General features: G+C 45.9%; 1 protein-coding gene across 1 annotated transcript in view; it reads right to left on the bottom strand.

The window, feature by feature from the left end:
- Positions 1-19,081, bottom strand: part of cwc27 (CWC27 spliceosome associated cyclophilin) — a 199,290-nt gene that overhangs the window by 171,018 nt on the left and 9,191 nt on the right. Inside the window, exons 3-5 of the mRNA XM_033029888.1 lie at positions 10,342-10,454; positions 9,689-9,832; positions 5,921-6,019 (exon numbers count right to left, since the gene is read on the bottom strand). Coding sequence (XP_032885779.1) covers positions 5,921-6,019; positions 9,689-9,832; positions 10,342-10,454 — 356 coding nt within the window. The remainder of the gene's footprint in view (positions 1-5,920; positions 6,020-9,688; positions 9,833-10,341; positions 10,455-19,081) is intronic.

A 19,081-nucleotide genomic window follows, 5' to 3' on the forward strand; every position in this document is an offset into this window, starting at 1 on the left:
GGAGTGGCAGGAGAATCAATGCGAGGTGGCTAGGGAGCTCAGTGCAGGATGAATAGATGGGGGGGGGCGGGGCGTGGGTTGATGGGAAGGGGAGCACAGGGGATGTCAGTGAGGACTGATTAGAAGCGGGAATGGAGAGGAGGGGTCCCAGGATAAGGGCGGAGGAGCCGTCCTGTATGGGTATGGCTGCCCAGCCTGCAGCTGTCCGTTTTTTTTCACCTCTTTTTTTAATTTTTAATTAGTTAAAGTCATTTTGTTCTGGAGCTCTAGTCTTTTTTATGTGGGGGGTGGGGGGAGGGTGGGGTAGGGGGAAACTAATTTTCTGGGTCCCCACCTGTTCAGGGAGGCTGCTTTTGTCCGGGCAGCACCTCTGACCCGTCCTCGCGGCCTACCAGCGGGCCTGGAGCGGCGTCTCCTGTCGGGAACGGCCGGATCCTCGGCTTCGGCGGCGGCAGTGCTGGAGCGCTATCGCGGAGCAGTTTTAGACACTTTGCTACAGGGATAAATTTCTTATTTTCTACAGATCAGTGCCCATAACAGTTTTTGCACACTACAATCAGGTTCCCCCCCTTCCGCTTCCTATGCTCCAAAAAACAAACCAGCTTATCCAGTTTTCCTTATAAGTGAAACCCTCTATCCTGTCAACATCCTGGTGAATCTCCCTGCAGCCTCTCCAGCACAATCATGACTTTCCTATAGTGTTGCGACCAAAACTGCACACAAAATCCAAGAACAATGTCAAAAAGATTCAAGAGAGTTTATTGTCATGTGTCCCATGATTCAGCACAACAGAATATAGAAGGCATGAATACAGAACGGATCAGTGTGTCCATATACCATTATATAAATATATACACAAATGAATAAATAAAACAGATAAAGTGCAAATAAACAGAAAATGAGCTATTAATGTTCAGAGTTTTGTTTGAGTTGAGTTTAATAAGGATGGCTGTGGGGAAGTAGCTGTTTCTGAACTTGGATGTTGCAGTCTTCAGGCTCCTGTACCTTCTACCTGAAGGTAGCAGGGAGATGAGTGTGTGGCCAGGATGGTGTGGGTCCTTGATGATGCTGCCAGCCTTTTTGAGGCAGCGGCTGCGATAGATCCCCTCAATGGTTGGGAGGTCAGAGCCGATGACTACTACTGAGTTTACTACTTTTTGTAGTCTTTTCCGCTCCTGGGCGCTCAAGTTGCCATACCAAGCCACGATGCAACCGGTCAGCATGCTCTCTACTGTGCACCTGTAGAAGTTAGAGAGAGTCCTCCTTGACATACCGACTCGCCGTAATCTTCTCAGGAAGTAGAGGCGCTGATGTGCTTTCTTTATAATTGCATCAGTGTTCTCGGACCAGGAGAGATCTTCAGAGATGTGCACGCCCAGGAATTTGAAGCTCTTGACCCTTTCCACCATCGACCCGTTGATATAAACGGGACTGTGGGTCCCCATCCTACCTCTTCCAAAGTCCACAATCAGTTCCTTGGTTTTGCTGGTGTTGAGGGCCAGGTTATTGTGCTGGTACCATTTGGTCAGTCGGTCGATCTCTCTTCTATACTCTGACTTGTCCCCAACAGAATACAGTGCCGGTAGGCGGCGCGACTCTCGTCAGCAGCGGCCTCTGCAGTCCGTCTGCGTTTTTATTATTTTATGTCTATGTTTTTATGTAGTTTTTGTTATTTTTTGTTGGGGTATGTGTGTGGGGGGTGGGGGTGGTGTGGGGGGGAGGGGGTAACTTTTAAATCTCTCCCTGCACGGGAGACCCGACCTTTTCTTTGTCGGGTCTCCGTTGTCGTTGAGGCTGCAACGAGGAGCGGCCTACTCACCTCACCGTCGCGGAGCTGGCCGAGTCCAGAGCGGGTGGAGCTGTGGTGGACACTGCTGCGGCCCGACCCCCGGAGATTCGGTGGCTGCAACTGCGGGTTTGGCGGACAGTGACACCGGGAGCCCGCGGGACCCTGGAGGGAGTCCGCTTTTCCGGGCTTCCGCAACGGCGACTTCTCCCGCCCGAGTTGCGGGGTTGAAGAGCTCCTGGAGCGGGGCCTTACAGCACCGCCCCGCGCGGCTTGGAATGGTCGACCGCCGCCGGGGGCTCTAACATCAAGACCCGGTGTGCGACCTTGCATCACCCGGCGTGGCTTTAATGGCCACGGGACAATTCGCCATCGCCCGCCGGGGGCTTTGACTTTGACTCTGACATCGGGGGGGGGAGTGCAGTGGAGAGAAAAGTTTTTTTGGCCTTCCATCACAGCAATGTGATGGATGTTTATGTAGATTATGTTGTGTCTTGGGTCTATTTGTTTGTAATGTATGGCTGCAGAAACGGCATTTCGTTTGGACCTCAAGGGGTCCAAATGACAATAAATTGAATTGTATTGTATTGTATTGTATTGTATTGTATTGTAACAGTGATACGTCCCACAGCAGTGGTGTCGTCAGCGAACTTGATGATGGAGTTTGCACTGTCATGTAAGGCTGGACCATATTCTCCCTATTCTTGCATTTGGTGCCCTGGCTAATGGGGGCAAGGATCCCACATACCTCTCAGCACCCACAGGGATCTTTGAACTTGTACACCAAGATCCCTTTGTTGCTCAATACTTCTTGGGAGCCTAAATGTCTGTCACCAATGTGGGACAGGACACTCTCCCTTTGTTTGTTGCTGTGATCCCTGTAACAGGCTGACACGCACACACACACACCTCCAATCCCAAAGCTGAGCTGCCAGGAAAAAAACTGTATCGTCAGGCTCATCTCCCGATGCAGGGGCGAACTGCAGGAAGATGCCCCAGATCGTCATGCATCCTCCTTCGAAAACCAGGATTATGCTGCTGGGATAAGCCAGAGATCATCAATGTCATTGCACATGTACTCTGATGGTGGGGGACAGCGCCCCCATGTGGTCCTGGACTTTCTTACCACTCTTAATCGATTAAACCATGCGAGGTCCCCCTACTACAAGAGTCGGTGTGGTCACTGTTGAACACGGCGTCGATCAAGACACCATACTGGTTGAGAATGCAGGCAAGCCCACAATAACAAATTGCAAGTTGGAAGAAGAAATCCAAATGAAGGACCAATACTGTTTCTGAAAGTGGAAGGAAGAAGAAAAAAAAAAGGGGAGCGAGGAAGAGAGCACAGCAAGATGAAGCTGGTCTTGAGACAGCACCGAGATCACCGGCGTTATCATGTGGTCAAGACTGAACTGCCTGGAAAAAGCCCTCTACCTGAAGCTAGGTCTGAATGGCCGGGACAAGCCTGAGATGCCAGAACCTCTTCCTGCCCCAGACAACAAGGGAATGCGTCCACACACACCAAAAGTGGCAAAGACTGGGGGCTGGGATGAATTCTAAGCCCAAAGCTGAGCTGCCAGGAGGATACCTGTACCATCAACCAATCTTATCGAGGCAGGGGCCTTGCATCCTCGGCGCTTCAAACCCCGAGTACGGGGAAAGGGAGTGGGGAGTGGGCAGGTGGGCGTGATCCTGAGTGAGCCTGCGGGCCGCCAGCGAGGATGGCGAAAAGCAGCGGGGATCTGCCGATCTGTGTCTTCCGCCAGCATGACAGAGCCGGGCCGGGGGGGGGGGGGGGGGGGGGGGGGGTTGGAGTGAGCAGGCGGGCCGGCGGGAGTTGAGCTGCGGGAGGCATGGCGCGAGCGTACTTGGCATGGAGCGGGCAGTGGGGGAGTGTGGGGGGTGGAGGAGAGCCGGGCTGCCAAATGAAGAGAGAGAAGCGGCTTCTGACTCTGTAAACCCACAGCTGGAATGAGCGCGCAGGGCTTCACGAGCTGCGCCAAGAGTGATGATAAGGTTCAGAGCGTGAGGAGTCGCTGCCCCAAGATCTGTAGAACAAAGAAGCTTCAGCGGAACGGAGCTGTAGAATGTTTGTTCTGCAGAACTTTTTCGATCTCTCTGCGCCTTTAATCCACAGCGGCGGGGGGGGGCGGGGCCTGGAGGCAGATGGGCCTGGATTGGTCGGCATGGGCATTGTGACGTCAGCAGCTGCTCAGTGCAGATTAGATTTTAAAAATTGAGTTTTGTGATCAATTTTATTCAAAATCTGGGGAAATAATTGACCAAGGAGTGGATTTGAGAATGTAAAAGTAAAATCGCTAGCGAAATCGTAAAAATCTCAGCGTTTTTGCGTCTGGTTTTCGCGGAGTAACGAATCAACGGCAAAATCAAAGGCAAAATCAAAATGCCGTACACCCACACACACACAGAATTTTAAAAGTATATAGATATAGATATGATAGATAGGGTGGCTAATAATGGACAATGTTGCACACATTTCTAGAATAAATAATAAATTAATATACCAATTAGAAAATAAGAAAGACAAGAGATGGGAAGAAATGCTATATTTAATTTAAAAGGTTAACGTCTTAAGGAAATAATAATTAATTAAAATAATACAATAAAAATGCTCACTAACACCCTGCTCTCTTCTGCAAACAAGACATTTTAAAAGATATTTGGATAGATACGTGGATAGGAAAGGTTTAGAGAAATATGGGCCAAACACAGACAGATGGGACTAGTGTAGATGGGGCATCTTGGTGGGCATGAGCAAGTTAGGCCAAAGGTCTGTTTCCATGCTGTATGACTACAGGACTTCGTTTTTCCTTTTTTTTTGTTTTCTCGTCCCGTTGTCATAGTTTGTTTCAGTTTATTTTAGTTGTGTATGTGTGGGGGGGGGGGGGAGAAACTTGTTTTAGTCTCATCCTTCGGGGGGATGCGACCTTTTCTTGACGTATCCCCCGTCTCCATCTGCGCTGAGGCCTAATCGCGGAGCTGGCGGCCTCCAACTGGGACCGACCTCGAGGCTCCGGAGACAGAGCCAGCCAGGACTTACCAAAGTGAGGCTGGCCGACTTCGGGGCTGTGGCGACGTTGCGGCAGCGGCGACCCGACTTCGGAGCCTCGGAGACTCGGCCGCGGGCCCAGTGGACGACAACGTCGGGAGCTCGCAGGTCACAGGTTGGTGACCTGTTCTCCGGAGCTCCCGCAACAACAGCTTTGTCCACTGGACTGGAGGGTGGCAGCTTCGACCGTCCTGGGCCGCGGAGTTTGAACCGGCCCATTCGCGGAGCTCGGATTCAGCCGCGGGACTTGCTTACCATCGCCCGGCGGGGTCACAACATCGGAAGCTCGGATCGCCTCAACGCAGAGGGAGAACAAGGAGGGAAGAGACAAAGACTTTTAGACTTTTGCCTTCAATCACAGTGAGGAGGGCCTGGTGGACTCAATGTGGTGGATGTTAAATCTGTGTTTATTGTGTGTTTTGTTATTTTATTCTATGTTATGACTGCAAGGCACGAAATTTCGTTCAGACTGAAAAGTCTGAATGACAATAAAGGATACTTGACTTGACTTGATGATTATCAACAAGACAATAAAAGCAGTAGAGGAAGCTAATTGTACAAATAATGAGATAAGTAGGCCAAGGGGTAAATGAATGAGGAAAGCTCAGTGGAAATGAGTAGAATAGCTCTTTGGTTAGAGAGACCAACAATGGCGCTGCCACTAAACAACCAAGTAATGACACATGTCCTGTGTGCCACATCAATGTCAACTGTTAAAATCAGTATAGTGAAGCAGTGGTGGTGAGGGAAGGACAAAACCAAAATCATTGATTTCTCATGTTTCCAAGTATAACACATTTGTCAAAAATTATCCTACGCATGACAAGAAAAGCACTATCACAAAGCTATTCTGTGGCAAATGTAAAGGACTGAAGGTAAAGTTCATATTAAGGGTTCATGTTCAGATGATTGAGTGTAATAATATTGTGCACAATTCTATAACGCTGCTACTCCGCCTAAATACAACTGAGGATTCTGTAAAAGAACAGTATCAAAACGTGCTAACCTAATGACAAGACAGACATAAAACAATTAAAATGCCAATTTTATTTATGTCAACTTACCTCTGTTGATTTAATCTTGTGAGGAATGATTGGTCGTTCATCCTTATCAATTTCTACTTCTGCTAATCTTAATATATTATAAATAGTGTCACCAGTCACCTGTTTAAAAAAGAATCCATAATAATTTTCATTAAAACTGAATATATTGTTAAACTTTATTCTGCATTGCACTGCTACTATCAGCTAAATGGTTTAATTTAGATTAGAGATACAGCTTGGAAACAGACCCTTAGGCCCACCGAGTCCTTGTCAACCAGTGATCCCTGCACACTAACACTAGGGACAATTTACAATTTTACCAAGCCAATTAGCATACAAACCAGTACGTCTTTGGACTGTCGGAGGAAATCTGGAGAAAACCCTCACAGGTCATGGGAATGTACAAACTACAAACAGAGTATCCGTAGTCAGGATCGAACCCAGGTCTCTGGCGCTGTAAGGCTGTAAATTTGTTCTTTAATTATAAGCTACATAATTATTTTATATACATGTAGACCCCTAAGCCTCCAAATAACTTCCAAACTTAGAACATAGATACAAAATATTTTTATAAATAAGTTTTATTGTAGCAAATTTTCTTAAGATGCTTCCAATCAGCAGAAAACAATATGCTACTGAGCAGATTTAAAGTTAGATGCCCAAAGGAATTTTCAAAAAGATAATTTATTTGTAAGTTTCCTAAAAGAAAGAGGAAGGGAGGTTTAGGGAGAGAATTGTTGAGACTGATACCTCAGCAGACAGAGTACCAGACTGATACCTCAGTAGGGTGCCAGACGCCTATGGGGAAGAACAGGATACCAACATTAGGAGAGCATTGAGGGTTATATGGCTGAAAAGGATTACAAAGATACACAGGAACAAGATCATGAAGAGGCACACCCACCAAGTAAGTTAGTAAATTGACCAATATTTCCTTCAGTGCACTTATTGCTTAATTTATATTTTAATACAGGTATCTCACAAACATTTAAACATTTTCACTATAATATTATTAAGGATTGGAGGGTAGCTAATGTAATCCCACTTTTTAAAAAGGGAGGGAGAGAGAAAACGGGGAATTACAGACCAGTTAGTCTAACATCGGTAGTGGGGGGAAATGCTAGAGTCAGTTATTAAAGATGGGATAGCAGCACATTTGGAAAGTGGTGAAATCATTAGACAAAGTCAGCATGGATTTATGAAAGGTAAATCATCTCTGACGAATCTTGTAGAATTTTTCGAGGATGTAACTAGTAGAGTGGATAAGGGAGAACCAGTGGATGTGTTATATCTGGACTTCCAGAAGGCTTTCGACAAGGTCCCGCATAAGAGATTAGTTTACAAACTTAAAGCACACGGTATTGGGGGTTCAGTATTGATGTGGATAGAGAACTGGCTGGCAAACAGGAAGCAAAGAGTAGGAGTAAACGGGTCCTTTTCACAATGGCAGGCAGTGACTAGTGGGGTACCGCAAGGCTCAGTGCTGGGACCCCAGCTATTTACAATATATATTAATGATCTGGATGAGGGAATTGAAGGCAATATCTCCAAGTTTGCGGATGACACAAAGCTGGGGGGCAGTGTTAGCTGTGAGGAGGATGCTAGGAGGCTGCAAAATGACTTGGATAGGCTGGGTGAGTGGGCAAATGCATGGCAGATGCAGTATAATGTGGATAAATGTGAGGTTATCCACTTTGGTGGCAAAAACAGGAAAGTAGACTATTATCTGAATGGTGGCCGATTAGGCAAAGGGGAGATGCAACGAGACCTGGGTGTCATGGTACACCAGTCATTGAAAGTAGGCATGCAGGTGCAGCAGGCAGTGAAGAAAGCGAATGGTATGTTAGCATTCATAGCAGAAGGATTTGAGTATAGGAGCAGGGAGGTTCTACTGCAGTTGTACAGGGTCTTGGTGAGACCACACCTGGAGTATTGCGTACAGTTTTGGTCTCCTAACCTGAGGAAATACATTCTTGCCATAGTACAGAGAATGTTCACCAGACTGATTCCTGGGATGTCAGGACTTTCATATGAAGAAAGACTGGATAGACTCGGCTTGTACTCGCTAGAATTTAGAAGATTGAGGGGGGATCTTATAGAAACTAACAAAACTCTTTAGGGGTTGGACAGGCTAGATGCAGGGAGATTGTTCCCGATGCTGGGGAAGTCCAGAACAAGGGGTCACAGTTTAAGGATAGGGGGGAAATCTTTTAGGACCGAGATGAGAAAAACATTTTTCACACAGAGAGTGGTGAATCTCTGGAATTCTCTGCCACAGAAGGTAGTTGAGGCCAGTTCATTGGCTATATTTAAGAGGGAATTAGATGTGGCCCTTGTGGCTAAAGGTATCAGGGGGTATGGAGAGAAGGCAGGTACAGGATATTAATAATAATAATAATACATTTTATTTGTATAGTGCTTTTCAAGGACTCAAAGTCGCTTTACATGGTGAGTCAAGAACAAAACAAAATAGAGCAGTAAGACAGAGATGCAAAGGGGAGAGGGACATGGGACTAAGGGTATGCAGAGGTGAAGAGATGGGTCTTGAGGCGGGACTGGAAGATGGTGAGGGACTCAGAAGTTCGGATCAATTGTGGGAGGGAGTTCCAGAGCCTGGGAGCTGCCCTGGAGAAGGCTCTGTCTCCAAAAGTGCAGAGGTTGGATTTCAGAATGGAGAGGAGACCGGCTGAAATGGATCTGAGGGACCGTGAGGGTTGGTAGGGGGAGAGGAGGTCAGTGAGATAAGGGGGGGCCAAGTGGTTGAGGGCTTTGTAGGTGAGGACCAGGCTTTTGTAGATGATCCGGTGGGAAATGGGAAGCCAGTGAAGTTCTTTGAGGACTGGGGTGATGTGGTGCCAGGATTTGGTGTGGGTAATGAATCGGGCGGCTGCATTCTGGACCAGTTGGAGTCGGTTGATGTTGCTGGAATTGATGCCAAAGAGAAGAGAGTTACAGTAGTCCAATCGGGAGGAGATAAAGGCATGGATGAGTATTTCTATGTGAGAGAGGGTCTGATTTTGGCAATGTTGCGGAGGTGAAAAAATTGAGTTGGATGATCAGCCATGATCATATTGAATGGCGGTGCAGGCTCGAAGGGCCGAATGGTCTACTCCTGCACCTATTTTCTATGTTTCTATGTTTCTAAGTCTTCAGGGCACATGCCTGTTTGTTGCTATAGCAAACGACCTTTAACCTTGAGGGGCAAAGATGATAACTCAGCAAGATGTGACAATTATATTCCCAGCCACAATTGTATCAACAGAGATTACTTTTCAGAAGATTGACCTCTGTACTCAAATGTATTGTTGCTGTTTAACCAACCATTGACATAACGACCTGGTGAACCAAACCAGAGCCTCTTGACATTATTGACAATTAACATTTTGACTGCAGGAAATGGACCTCCAATAGTTTTAGCAAAATATTACCCTTGGACATGTTACCTCTGGACCTGTTATCAAGCGCAGAGATGTTATGAGAGAGTGGGGAAAAGAATTAATCATGTTATTTGAAGAAATGAATGAATGGCAGGTGCCCTAGTGTTTGATGATGATCCAAGAAAAAGCAAGGACATAATGAGCTGGATGATGGATCGTCCAAAAATGCCATCAACCAAGCGGTTGAAGGTTTCAGGAATTGTACAACCCTGCATAATATCTGTTTAATAGACAAAACAGAAAATGCAGATATGAGTGAAGTAGAAACTTTTCCAAAGAAGCTGAAACAAATATTGAGGGAGATGCTTATCCAATTGGTTATGAATGTATGAAAATGTCTCCATAAACTAACCTTTCCAAATATAGTATGCTTGTTATTAAGTTCCTCTGCAGCACCCAATGTAAAGAAAAATTGACTGCCATTATCATGAGGTCCAGCATTTGCCATAGCAACCAATCCTCTTCTATTAAAACGTAATCGAGAATGAAATTCATCCTGCAACAGAATAGTAAAATGATTACATTTCATAATAAGCAGATTTCCAGTAGAACATATTAACACATTTTCAAAATGATTTCATCTGCATTTCTTGAATGAAGTTTTTAAATTTACTGTTCCTCAACTGTTATGACTGGATTAGCAAAATTCTAAACTCTAAAGCACAAAAAAATGGACACGTAGAAAATTCAGCCATTCCCACTCCTGACTCGACTAAGATATGTATATGGTCCAGTGTACTGCTGTATCACAGACAATGTATAGACAGAGAGTGGGGGAAAAGGACAGCACTTAGTGCTATTGTTTGGTTTTCAAGGACTCTCACCACTTACTGAAAAGCAGGAAGATAAATAAGGCAATTGAACTCTTGTGACGCCTCTATAATTTGACATTAAGTATATACATATCGTAACTGTAGCAAAATATTGCCAGCATCATGAAATTTACTTAGGGATTACATAATATTTTAAAGAAACAAAATGACAAAAACAAAAGAAAATATTCACCTTAAATGGCTTCCCAAATATCGACTCACCACCTGTTCCATTTTTGGTAGGATCCCCTCCTTGAACAATAAAACCGGGCACAACCCTATGAAATATTGTGTTATCGTAATAACCTAATGGAATAAATAAAAGTATTACAAATGTGTAATCTTCAGTAAATGCTTTTAAAAAAAACTCTTATTCAAATGTTCCATTAACTGGATTAACGCTAAACTTAATTCAGCCACAAAGCTTTAAAAATAATTTCCAGTTATTAGGTAGACACAAAATGTTGGAGTGTGGGAGAAAGGTACCCCCTCCCCCTCACACTGGTACGGAGCTTTTGCTTTTTCAGCTCGAAATTGTGCAATCTCGTCCATACAGTAACGAGTCTTTTCACTTACACTGGCATGCAATATTTATGCTTTAAATTGGGACAGCTATGAATAAGGTTAGGCTAAATTACATTCCTAATTACATTCCTTAGTACAGCCAGCATCTGATCAACAGGTGCAGCACATGACAGGGCTCTTGCTTAACTTTTGTTCCCTGTTGCCAGCAGAGCAACCTAGGCAGCTTTTTAGTTTGCCAAATGACAGTTTAGGTAGTCATTTAAGACGGCTTGCATGACACGTACGATAATGTGCTTGGACAAAGTGCGTAGTTACCAGTCGGAATTATGCTCAATGAAGCATTCACATATTATTTCTGCTTCAAATAAAGTCACAAACTAAACATATTCACAAATCAAGACATGATATATACCACAATGACATGCAGCAAAATTACAATACAGTATCTCATCTCCTTTTACACATTGCAATTAATGCAATTTTTATTATTTCTTTCCACTTCCAAACAAAATTCTGGTTGGATTATTCAGCATATAATCAACCTCAGTGAGACCAAGTGCAGGCTAGGAGATCGTTTTGCACAACACCTGCACTCAGTTCGCAATAACCAACCTGATCTCCCGGTGGCTCAGCACTTCAACTCCTCCTCCCATTCTGAATCTGACCTTTCTGTCCTGGGCCTCCTCCATGGCCAGAGTGAGGGCCACCGCAAATTGGAGGAACAGCACCTTATATTTTGCTTGGGTAGTTTACACCCAGCGCTATGAACATTGACTTCTCCAATTTCAGGTAGTCCTTGCTTTCTCCCTCCTTCCCCTCCCAGTCCTAGCTCTCCCTCAGCCTACTGTCTCCGCCTCTTCCTTTCTTCTTCCCACCCCCTGCACCCTCACATCAATTTGAAGAAGGGTCTCGACCCAAAACGCCGCCTATTTCCTTCGCTCCATAGATGCTGCCTTACCCGCTGAGTTTCTACAGCATTTTTCTATCCCCATTCTCACAAGTTCTGTTGTCCCACTTTCCTCACCCACTCCATACACATTAGGGGCAATTTTACAGAGACAAGTTAACCTACCAAGCCAATGCATCTTTGGGATGTGGGAGGAAACCTACATGCTTGCAGGGAGAATGTACAAATTCAACACAGACAGTGCCTGAGGACAGGATCGAACACAGATCTCTGGCATGTGAGGCAGCAAGTCCACCAGCTGTGCCACTATATTTTATTTTCCAACACACAAAAAATTATACGTTGATAACTTTGGTTACTAAAAAATAAAAGAAACTAACCATTTTCAGTCTTAAATCTCTAAGTGATGCTATGTCCCCCTTTACAGCTACTGTAGGTTTTAATTCAGTTCAAGACTATGGGGCAGTACATTGGCCATAAAGTTGCTGCCTAAAATTGTCAGAGACCCGGAATTGATCCTGAATATGGGTGCTGTCTGTATGGAGTTTGCTTCTTTTCCCTTTGATCGCATGGGTTTTCTCTGGGTGCTCTTATTTCCTTCCACATTCCAAAGGTGTGCAGGAACTTTTTTCAGACCCAACCCAAAACGTACTATTTTCCTTTTGTCCAGAGATTTTGTCTGACCTGTTGAGTTACTCCAGCTTTTTGTGTCTATCTTCAGTTTAAACCAGCATCTGCAGTTCTTTCTTACACACACGATACTATACGATAGAACTTTATTAATCCAAGGAGGAAAATTGTGTGTGTATGTGTATATAGTTATATATTCATATATAAATATACACTGTTTTGTTTTCTCGTTGATAACATTGTTTACAGAGTACTATGTTTACATATTCTGTTGTGCTGCTGCAAGTAAGGATTTCATAGGGACATGAGAGAATAAAACAATCTTGACTCTTGATTTACGTCGCTAATGTGTGGGTTAGATCGGCATGGACTCGGTGGGCCGAAGGGCCTGTTTCCAAGCTGTATCTTTAAATTACACTAAAACACTAAAACCAGAGGTAATCTAAAGAAGGGTCTCTACCCGAAACGTCACCCAATTTCTTCTATCCAGAGATGCTGGCTGCTCCATGGAGTTCCGCCGCACAATTAAAGCATGGAATAGTCTTCACCCTACTATAGGCACCCAACCAGAAGCAATTAAATTTAGGGTAGCTCTTTTTTTCCCCCCCCAAGACTCTTTTTTGTTTAAGTCTAAGTCAAGAGTCAAGACCAGGAAACCAAGCAGCAAGAGTTACTCCAGGGAATTACTCCAGCTCCAGCGAGTGAGTCTGCATTGGTTTTCAGCGGTCCCGGCGAGTGGACAGCAATGGCAGCCAGATCTCCCACCATGCAAAGGGAGGGAGAAAGTGGCCGATGCCGACCAGTTGCAGTGGCAGTGCGCATGTGCAGGGCGGCACATGCGCACAACCATGGCTGATGATGTGCTGGCCAAAGATCCTCGCTATAGGCGGACGAGGAGCGGGCGGAGATGGAGAGAGAGAGAGAGAGAGAGAGAGAGAGAAAGATAGAGAGGGGGCCCGCTCAGAATTCAACGAGAGGTGTTTTGCCAAGCCGGGCAAAATGGCATGGCTTTTAGGTTGCCCTGCGGGTCTGTGGGTCTGTGGGTTGCCATTGGCAACCAGGCAACCGTTAATTTTGAGCCCTGATGAATGATCTTAGTGTATTCATGTATGGAAATCAGAGTATAATCAAGCGGGTCTACCAGCTGCGCCACTTGCCATCTTTACTGCACATTACTTCACTCTTCTATACACCAGGATGCAATGAATATTAAAATCATTGCTAGTGTTCTATCATAGATGAGGCTCTCACCCCTGTCTCCCCGCAGCTCCGCCCCTGTTCCCCCTCTCCCTAGTCACAACAGGGACAGGGTCCCCCGAGTCCTTACATTTCACCCCATCAGCCATCGCATACAACACACAATCCTCCGACATTTTTGCAACCTCTAGCAGGATCCCACCACGAGTCACATCTTCTCATCTCCACCTCTTACTGCCTTCCGCAGAGACCGTTCCCTCCGCAACTCCATAGTTAACTCATCCCTTCGCAGCCAAACCACCCCCTCCCCAGGTACCTTCCCCTGCCACTGCTGGAGATGCAACACCTGTCCCTATACCTCCTCCCTCGACACTGTCCAGGGACCATGACAGTCCTTTCAGGTTAGGAAAAGGTTCACTTGCACCTTCTCCAATCTCATCTACCGTATCCGTTGTTCAAGATGTGGACTCTCATACATGGGCAAGACCAAACATAGACTGGGCAATCGTTTAGCTAAACAGCTTCGCTCAGTCTGCCTGGACCTACCTGATCACTTTAATTCCCCTTCCCATACTGAACTTTCTGTCCTAGGCCTCCTCCATTGTCAGAGTTAAGCTAAACGCAAATTGGAAGAACAGCATCTCATATTTAACTTCCCTCTCTCTCCATCCCTCCCCCATCCAAGTCGCAGCAGCTTCTTGTTCTCACCTAGCAAACAGTTAACAATGGCCTGTTTCCTTTATTATCGTCACTTTTTTGCATCTTTCATTCATGTCCTATATCACTCTACATCACAGTCTAGATCTCTTGTTCCCTTTCCCCCTAACTAGTCTGAAGAAGGGTCTCAACCCAAAATTTCACCCATTCCTTCTCTCTAGAGATGCTGCCTGTCCTGCAGTTATTCTAGCGTTGTGTCTATCCAGGGCCAGCCTTAGGGGGTGCGGGGCCCAATTGGGAACAATTTTGGTGAACCCCAGATTCCCAGCCAAGGTCTGTCAGCCCAGTAATTTAGTGTATATATTATGAAATTGTACACTAGGTGCTATGGATTATGCACTGTCTGAATGTCTCCTGCTGCTGTTTGACTGTCAGTAGCTCCGCTGGCTTCCAACCTTCACCGTAGCAGCTAATTACCATTAACCTGCATTATGTGATTGGACACAATGCCCTTGGAGACAGCGGCTGATTGGACAGGAGGAGAACTATTTGTTGATTGGACGGGAATTTTAAGGCAAGCTGGTTGGTGATTGGATGCAACCCCCTTAGAGACAGCGATTAATTGGCCGCCAAATAAAATTGTCAAATAGGAAAACGAAAATCGCTGGTCGGTGCGAACTCAGTAGACTATCTGGTTGTTTCTCTAAAATAAACAATATAACATGCAGGTACATTCATTTAAAATAAAATTCAGTGATTATTTCACATGATTTCTCACTGTGTAAAGCTCAATGTCTGACCAATTTCTGTTTAACACGTTTGGTCTGCCGTGAGCATTTTTCTCTCCCAAAACAGTTCATATCTAGCAAACCGATCAACGAACCAGACAGCAGTTGGACGCAGTCATAGAAACATAGAAAATAGGTGCAGGAGTAGGCCATTCGGCCCTTCGAGCCTGCACAGCCATTCAATATGATCATGGCTGATCATCCAACTGAGTATCCTGTACCTGCCTTCTCTCCATACCCCCTGATCCCTTTAGCCACATCTAACTCCCTCTTAAATATAGCCAATGAAATGGCCTCAACTACATTCTGTGGCAGAGAATTCCAGAGATTCACCACTCTCTGTGTGAAAAATGTTTTTCTCAACTCAGTCCTAAAAGATTTCCCCTTTATCCTTAAACTGTGACCCCTTGTTCTGGACTTCCCCAACATCGGGAACAATCTTCCTGCATCTAGCCTGTCCAACCCCTTAAGAATTTTGTAAGTTTCTAAAAGATCCTCCCTCAATCTTCTAAATTCTAGCAAGTACAAGCCGAGTCTATCCAGTCTTTCTTCATATGAAAGTCCTGACATCCCAGAAATCAGTCTGGTGAACCTTTTCTGTATTCCCTCAATGGCAAAAATGACCTTCCTCAGATTAGGAGCCCAAAACTGTACGCAATACTCCAGGTGTGGTCACCAAGACCCTGTACAACTGCAGTAGAACCTCCCTGCTCCTATATTCAAATCCTTTTGCTATGAATGCTAACATACCTTTCGCTTTCTTCACGGCCTGCTGCACCTGCATGCCTACTTTCAATGACTGGTGTACCATGACACCCAGGTCTCATTGCATCTCCCCTTTTCCTAATCGGCCACCATTCAGATAATAGTCTACTTTCCTGTTCTTGCCACCAAAGTGGATAACCTCACATTTATCCACATTATACTGCATCTGCCATGCATTTGCCCACTCACCCAGCCTATCCAAGTCACCTTGCAGCCTCCTAGTTTAGAGGGGTTTAAACGGTTTAGAGATGTTTAGAGGGCTTCAGGTGGGTTCAGAAGCATTCAGAAGGGGAATATGGGGGTTTAGAGGGGGTTTAGAGAGTCGCAGAGGGGTTTAGAAACGTTATAAGCCCCCCGTGAGAAATTGTATTTTTCTGAAATTGAAGATAGACATAAAGCTGAAGTAACTCAGCAGGAAAGGCAGCACAGCGACTCTGGAGAGAAGACCCTTCTTCAGACTGAACTGAACTCTCGTCGGTGAGAGTACTTGTGATTGTCTGAAGAAGGGTCTCAACCAGAAACGCACCCTCTCCCCAGAGCCGCTGCCCGTCCTGCTGAGCCACCTTCAACTTCAGAGCCAAACAAAAAACACAGTGCTGGAGGAACTCAGCGGGCTAGGCGGCTGCCTCACCCGCTGGGTTTCTCCAGCATTTCTGTCTACCGCTAAACATCAATGATTCCGGGAATGCCGAGGCGACAGGGTGAAAGAGAGGGAGTGAGAGAACTAGAGAGAGACGAGATGGGGAGCGGGAGAGAGAGAGGGAGGGGGAGAGCAAAATACAGAGAGACACAACGTGGGTCGGTAGGTGAATGACCTGCTGCACACCAGGAAGAAGCCCCTTCTTCCTGGTGTGGGTCCGGGGCCCTCACTCATAATGGTGAGTTTAGGAAATTCTCAATGTGTCGTCGATCTACATTCCTCAGTAAATGTAATGGTGTTTTAAACAAGTATTAATAACATCGCGTGAATTTTATTCAAAGGAATATTTTTTTTATAAATACTTGATCAAAATACAATTACATTTACTGAGGAATGTAGATGGATGCATTGATGACATTGTATAACAACTTGTTAACTACTTGCTGTTAAGAAGTGCTAACAGTACTAGTTAACAAAACGTTTGTGTCTGATGGCCGTGCAGCGGGTGTTATACATGTTCGTTTTAAAAAAAAAATCCGGATGGCGGAACATTAGTGCGCGGGGCCCAATTGGGAGCAATCGGTCAAATCGGCTTAAGGCCGGCCCTATGTCTATCTTCAGTTTAAACCAGTATCTGCAATTCCTTCATACACAATAAATAAGATAAATAAATCACTGAAGGGTCTCAACCGAAACATCACTCATTCCTTCTCTCCAGAGATGCTGCCTGTCCCGCTAAAATTGGAGAATTCAATGTTCATACCATTGTGTGGTAGGCTACCCAAGCAAAATATGAGGTACTGTACTTTAGTCCATCACCTTTATTTCCAACTCTGTAAATAAAGCTGCACTATCATCAAAACATTTACATTACTCTTCCATCGCTCGAGTCAATTGTTGTGATGTCTCCTTGTTGGCCTTATAATATTAATCTTTCATGAAAGTCAGCTTGTCCCAATATCCAATCATCCCAACACAACCGATCTTTAACTTAACTCTCCAATGCATACAACTTGATATCTTTGTATTTGGCTTCAAATATATCTTTGCATTACAATCCCCCAACAACCATTTTCAGCTTTATATACCACTATCATGTTTCAACATATGCCTTTGATAACTAGCACTTCATCTTTGGTAACAAAGCAACCCAAGGCTAGAGCTCCAAGCTCTAAATCATTAAATTAGTCTATCTTTCTATTTCCTTCAAAAACATTCAGTGTTCTCACTATTGCTCAATGAATAGTGCTCTGTGCCTAATGCATGCAGAAAGATGCAGATCAACATTTAGACTTCAATTGTTACATGGCAAATAACATCTCAGATTTATGCCTAAACTACATCAGCTGCAGTCTAACTGTAGATTCTTGACAGTCACCAACATCATCATCTAATCCTCTACCATCAATACCTCAGATTATTTATTTATGGGCTGGAAGGGGGGAATGAAGGAGCTTTGTGGGGGAGGTTGCCATTTGCCAAAAATAGAGTATTTTGGGTAAATGAGCTTTAGGAATACAATTCTACTGAAAGATCAACATTATAAATTTCTTTTTTTTTCCTCTACACACAGTTTAGCCTGTAGATTTCTTGTACTACAGGTGCACAACCTTTTATCCGAAAGCCTTCGGACCAGACACTTCTCGGATTTCGGAATTTTTCGGATTTCCGAATGGAAGATTTTTAGCGTAGATTAGGTGGGTAGCGCGGGCGGCTTGAAAAGTCTGGAGCGGCTGCCTCCTCCCCGGAGACCGGGGAATCATTGTAAATCATTGCTTAAATGTTAGTCAGTTAGTTTGGAGGGATTTTATGTGGTGGGGGGGTGAAGGGGGAAACTTTAATTCTTAGTCCCCTACCTGGTCGGAGAGGCGGGGAGCGGACAATGCCTTACCGGGTCGCCGTGCAGTAAGCTCCGGAGCGCTGTTGCCGCCGACTCCCAAGCGGAGCTGGGGGCTGCGGGCGTCCGGCCGTGGGCGGCGCCGGTTGGAGCTCCGACCCCGGCAACTCTACCCCTGGCTGCGCGGCGCTCCAAATCCAGCGCCGCCCGCGGCCGGACGCCCGCAGCCCCAGCTCCGCGATGTTGGGAGTCGGCTGCGTCGCAGCGCTGGGATACCAGCGGGGAGCGGGCAATGCCTTACCGGGTCGCCGTGCGGTAAGCTCCGGAGCGCTGTGGCCGCCGACACACAACATCGCGGAGCTGGGGCTGCGGGCGTCCGGCCGCGGGCGGCGCTGGATTTGGAGCGCCGCGCAGCCAGGGGTAGAGTTGCCGGGGTCGGAGCTCCAACCGGCGCCGCCCACGGCCGGACGCCCGCAGCCCCCAGCTCCGCTTGGGAGTCGGCGGCAACAGCGCTCCGGAGCTTACTGCACGGCGACCCGGTAAGGCATTGCCCGCTCCCCACCTCTCCGACCAGGTAGGGGACTAAGAATTAAAGTTTCCCCCTTCACCCCCCCCCCCCCCCCTTCACATAAAAGCCCTCCAAACTAACTGACTAACATTTAAGCAATGATTTACAGATGTTTAAGTGTCTCCCGGTCTCCGGGGAGGAGGCAGCCGCTACAGTAGTACAGACCTGGGTTGACCAACGCGAACTTTGGTGTGCAGACGACATCCTGGGAAAAATGTCCGGTTTTCGGAGCTTTTCGGTTTCCGGAACTCCGGATAAAAGGTTGTGCACCTGTATTAGTTTTTTTTTATCCTACCCTTATACTTTTTATCCTCACCCTGTTAGCTTTGCAGGATTTAGTTTCTGACTAGGAACCTCAGTGCGGAGGTGCATATAAGAGCACATCGTCAACTGCGGTAAACCACTTGACTTCCCAATGT

This window comes from Amblyraja radiata, chromosome 1 (assembly GCF_010909765.2).
Source record: "Amblyraja radiata isolate CabotCenter1 chromosome 1, sAmbRad1.1.pri, whole genome shotgun sequence".
Classification (NCBI taxonomy): Eukaryota; Metazoa; Chordata; class Chondrichthyes; order Rajiformes; family Rajidae; genus Amblyraja; species Amblyraja radiata.